Here is a 4,592-nt window from a genome sequence, read left to right as displayed (position 1 = left end):
AACATCATATTCTTTTATCAAAAAAAAAACACACCATATTCTATATTATCTTATATACACACACATATATATATATATATATATATAATTTGGTTCAATATTATTATGTAACGTTTTAAAAATGAAAACGGTATATAATATTGCGCTTACTAAATTTCTAAAAGGTTAAAGATTATAATTGCGACTATAGCGACTGGCTTTTACTAAAATTTCTTGCTAACCCGTTCATTTACTAGTAGTCGTTCTAGGAGAGTCAGTCACATCGATTTACATTGATTGTTTTCCCATTCACACATTAAACTATATTAATAGAAACGATGGTTGAGAATTCTCACGGTTCATATATATATGCATTATGCATAGAGTGGTACTGTGGTAGATCCTTCAAGTCAAAATACGTTTCATGCATATGAATTTGTGCAATACTAACTAGTAAACATTCATGAATAGAAAGATTACGAAATACAAATTATATAGTTCAAAGAATTGAGCTATCTATAAATTAGCCTTTTCTAAGAACACCTACTATTAGAAGAGGGAAGAGGCGGACGTGGCTATTGTTGAGATGTTCTCTAGATGTCGTCGAGACTATAATAAAGTGCAAATCAAACACTTTATTAATTGTATTATGTTATGTCCAATCCCCCAGTGGGTTATATATCATTACAGGTTAGAGAAAATCAAACACCAGAGATCTGATACTGAAATATCTTAACGTTACCAAACAAACTAATACTTTTTCTTCACAAATTGATCAACTATCTCTATTATTGGTCTTGTAGAACATATACATTCGTATAAGCACACGTCCACGTATTTGTAACCAGTGATTTTATAATTGTATAAGAAAAATAAAACATTATCCTTAATTAGGTTCAGAGTCAACAGTAAAGAAAGGACAACGTAAAAGATATTTTCCATGCATGAGATATTTTCAAGAGAATATATTATATACTCCAGCTTGAGAAACAAATATTTGTGTTTTGGATCATAAACCGACAAAAACAAGTAGTGATTTTTTCAACCCTAATAATACAAATACTTATTTAACAAATCATAATGCCTGAAACTTATTGATAGAAGAAAGATACGATCTTTGTATCAATATAAACAATTAATTAGTGTGTTCCTAAAAAGTGCTCATCGAACCAAAGATGCAACTTGATGATAATTACGTTAATTAAACACGTGTATTAACAGATATTTTTATCATTTCTCAATTATCAACTAATTAAGTGTGCTAACTAAAGGTTCTTATAATCCTTTTAAGTAATTAAATACTTTTGGTAAGAAAGTATTGTAATAAGCCCAAAAGTAAATGAACTCAAGCCCATATTGAGCCCAAATCTTATAATCCTTTCGTTTTTTTTTTGTTTTTTTTTGTGAAAAACCTCAGAAAACCCCTCTTTCTCCTCTGAAGCTGTTTGGTGCCGGAGAAAATGGTGATGATGTTGAAAAAGACGGTGAAGAAAGGTTTAATCGGCGGAATGAGCTTCGCTAAAGACGCCGGAAAAATCAACTGGTTTCCCGGTCATATGGCTGCCGCAACTCGCGCCATCCGCAGCCGCCTTAAGCTCTCCGATCTCGTTATCGAAGTTCGCGATGCTCGTGTCCGTAATCATACCCAAANCTATCTATAAATTAGCCTTTTCTAAGAACACCTACTATTAGAAGAGGGAAGAGGCGGACGTGGCTATTGTTGAGATGTTCTCTAGATGTCGTCGAGACTATAATAAAGTGCAAATCAAACACTTTATTAATTGTATTATGTTATGTCCAATCCCCCAGTGGGTTATATATCATTACAGGTTAGAGAAAATCAAACACCAGAGATCTGATACTGAAATATCTTAACGTTACCAAACAAACTAATACTTTTTCTTCACAAATTGATCAACTATCTCTATTATTGGTCTTGTAGAACATATACATTCGTATAAGCACACGTCCACGTATTTGTAACCAGTGATTTTATAATTGTATAAGAAAAATAAAACATTATCCTTAATTAGGTTCAGAGTCAACAGTAAAGAAAGGACAACGTAAAAGATATTTTCCATGCATGAGATATTTTCAAGAGAATATATTATATACTCCAGCTTGAGAAACAAATATTTGTGTTTTGGATCATAAACCGACAAAAACAAGTAGTGATTTTTTCAACCCTAATAATACAAATACTTATTTAACAAATCATAATGCCTGAAACTTATTGATAGAAGAAAGATACGATCTTTGTATCAATATAAACAATTAATTAGTGTGTTCCTAAAAAGTGCTCATCGAACCAAAGATGCAACTTGATGATAATTACGTTAATTAAACACGTGTATTAACAGATATTTTTATCATTTCTCAATTATCAACTAATTAAGTGTGCTAACTAAAGGTTCTTATAATCCTTTTAAGTAATTAAATACTTTTGGTAAGAAAGTATTGTAATAAGCCCAAAAGTAAATGAACTCAAGCCCATATTGAGCCCAAATCTTATAATCCTTTCGTTTTTTTTTTGTTTTTTTTTGTGAAAAACCTCAGAAAACCCCTCTTTCTCCTCTGAAGCTGTTTGGTGCCGGAGAAAATGGTGATGATGTTGAAAAAGACGGTGAAGAAAGGTTTAATCGGCGGAATGAGCTTCGCTAAAGACGCCGGAAAAATCAACTGGTTTCCCGGTCATATGGCTGCCGCAACTCGCGCCATCCGCAGCCGCCTTAAGCTCTCCGATCTCGTTATCGAAGTTCGCGATGCTCGTGTCCGTAATCATACCCAAACTATCTATGTTTATTTCGATTCCTTTATCATCGTTGAAGGATTAATTTGGATTTTGTTTTTGTGGGTATTTTGCAGATTCCTCTGTCATCAGCGAACGAGGATCTACAATCCCAAATGTCAGCTAAGAGACGTATCATTGCTCTGAATAAGAAAGATTTAGCAAACCCTAATGTTCTCAATGTAATTTAGTTCGTCGCCCTTTGTGTTTTCTACTTTGTTAGTCTCTGTGAGGTCGAGTTACTGAGTTTTTTTCTTTCTGCAATTTTGTAGAAATGGACTCGTCATTTCGAATCCAGCCAGCAAGATTGTATTGCCATTAATGCTCATAGCAGAAGCTCTGTTATGAAGGTTAGATTACATATACATATGTGGGTGTGTTAAATCAGTAATAGTTTCTGTCACACACATGATTTGATAGGCTGCTACTATTCTGCGTTGTAAAGTTACCTTCTTTGTATGATTTCGTATAGCTGCTTGATCTCGTGGAGTTGAAGCTCAAGGAAGTGATTGCTAGGCAGCCTACTTTACTTGTAATGGTGGTTGGTGTCCCCAATGTTGGTAAATCTGCACTCATTAATTCAGTCCATCAGATCGCAGCATCTCGCTTTCCTGGTAAGATATTAGCGTCTCAGATGATAGGCAATAGTAGTATTAACCAGACATTTCGTAGATATTTTCTGAAGAATTTGAATCCCATTTCTCCAAGCATATCTCGTTAGAAGTTCATTTTATTGCATGAACACAATGATGAATGAACTGATTTCATTATATGCATTATGTGCATAGTGCAGGAGAGATTAAAGAGAGCTACGGTTGGTCCATTGCCTGGTGTAACACAAGATATTGCTGGTTTCAAGGTAATCTTTTTGTTCTTACTTCTCTTTTTCCTTGTGGATTTAGTTTTTCTGCTCTATGCTGAGAAAGTCCTGTGGTACAGATTGCTCATCGACCAAGCATATATGTTCTAGACTCCCCTGGTGTGTTGGTCCCAAGTATCCCTGATATCGAAACGGGTTTGAAGCTTGCTCTTTCAGGTTCTTATCTATATCTTTATTTCCCTTTTCTTCTTTCTTCCTGTTGCTAGATGGTGTATACTTGGCTCTTAGTTCATCCAAATATGATACAGTTTAGGTCTTAGAATCTCAGTTCTTAGTAATTAGCTACTCCAGGAGTGTATTCTCTTACTGCATATGATTTCCCCAGCTGAAAGTTATGTTTGCTAAGAACTTTTAAATATAAAATTCCGACATTCAAGGGTCCGTCAAAGATTCAGTAGTGGGAGAAGAGCGGATTGCGCAATACTTCCTAGCCATTCTAAACATTCGAGGGACTCCTCTTCATTGGAAGTACTTAGTTGAGGGAAGAAACGAAGGGTCTCATGACTGCATCGATAAACCTAGCTATAACTTAAAGGATCTTCGACACCAGAGACCCAAACAACCAGATTCATCTGCTCTGCACTATGTCGGGGTTAGCATATTAACCTTATATCTCGAGCTAGCTGTTCTCCTGATATTGTCCTAACTAATTGAGGTTTCCTGTCATCTACAGGATATGATTTCAGAAGTGCAACGTTCACTGTACACAACGCTCTCTGAATTTGATGGGGACATAGAGGATGAGAATGATTTGGAGTGTTTGATAGAGCAACAGTTTGAAGTTCTACAAAAGGCATTGAAGATTTCTAACAAAGCATCCGAAGCAAGGTTAATGGTGTCCAAGAAATTTCTCACTTTGTTTAGGACAGGTAGACTTGGTCCCTTCATCCTTGACGATGTCCCTGAAACTGTAACTGACCCGCCCAAGTCAAGACGGGTAGTAGT

At 35.3% G+C, this 4,592-nt stretch overlaps 1 protein-coding gene across 1 annotated transcript in view; it reads left to right on the top strand.

The window, feature by feature from the left end:
* The window catches only part of LOC104785214 (short integuments 2, mitochondrial-like), a 2,851-nt gene continuing 797 nt past the window's right edge, over positions 2,539-4,592 (top strand). Inside the window, exons 1-8 of the mRNA XM_019245180.1 lie at positions 2,539-2,749; positions 2,845-2,949; positions 3,040-3,117; positions 3,240-3,381; positions 3,556-3,626; positions 3,707-3,803; positions 4,025-4,239; positions 4,321-4,590. Coding sequence (XP_019100725.1) covers positions 2,579-2,749; positions 2,845-2,949; positions 3,040-3,117; positions 3,240-3,381; positions 3,556-3,626; positions 3,707-3,803; positions 4,025-4,239; positions 4,321-4,590 — 1,149 coding nt within the window. The 5' untranslated portion in view covers positions 2,539-2,578. The remainder of the gene's footprint in view (positions 2,750-2,844; positions 2,950-3,039; positions 3,118-3,239; positions 3,382-3,555; positions 3,627-3,706; positions 3,804-4,024; positions 4,240-4,320; positions 4,591-4,592) is intronic.

This window comes from Camelina sativa, chromosome 5 (assembly GCF_000633955.1).
Source record: "Camelina sativa cultivar DH55 chromosome 5, Cs, whole genome shotgun sequence".
NCBI classification, from domain to species: domain Eukaryota; kingdom Viridiplantae; phylum Streptophyta; class Magnoliopsida; order Brassicales; family Brassicaceae; genus Camelina; species Camelina sativa.
Note: the sequence above shows the minus strand (reverse complement) of the source record. Positions and strands in the feature narration are given on the sequence as shown.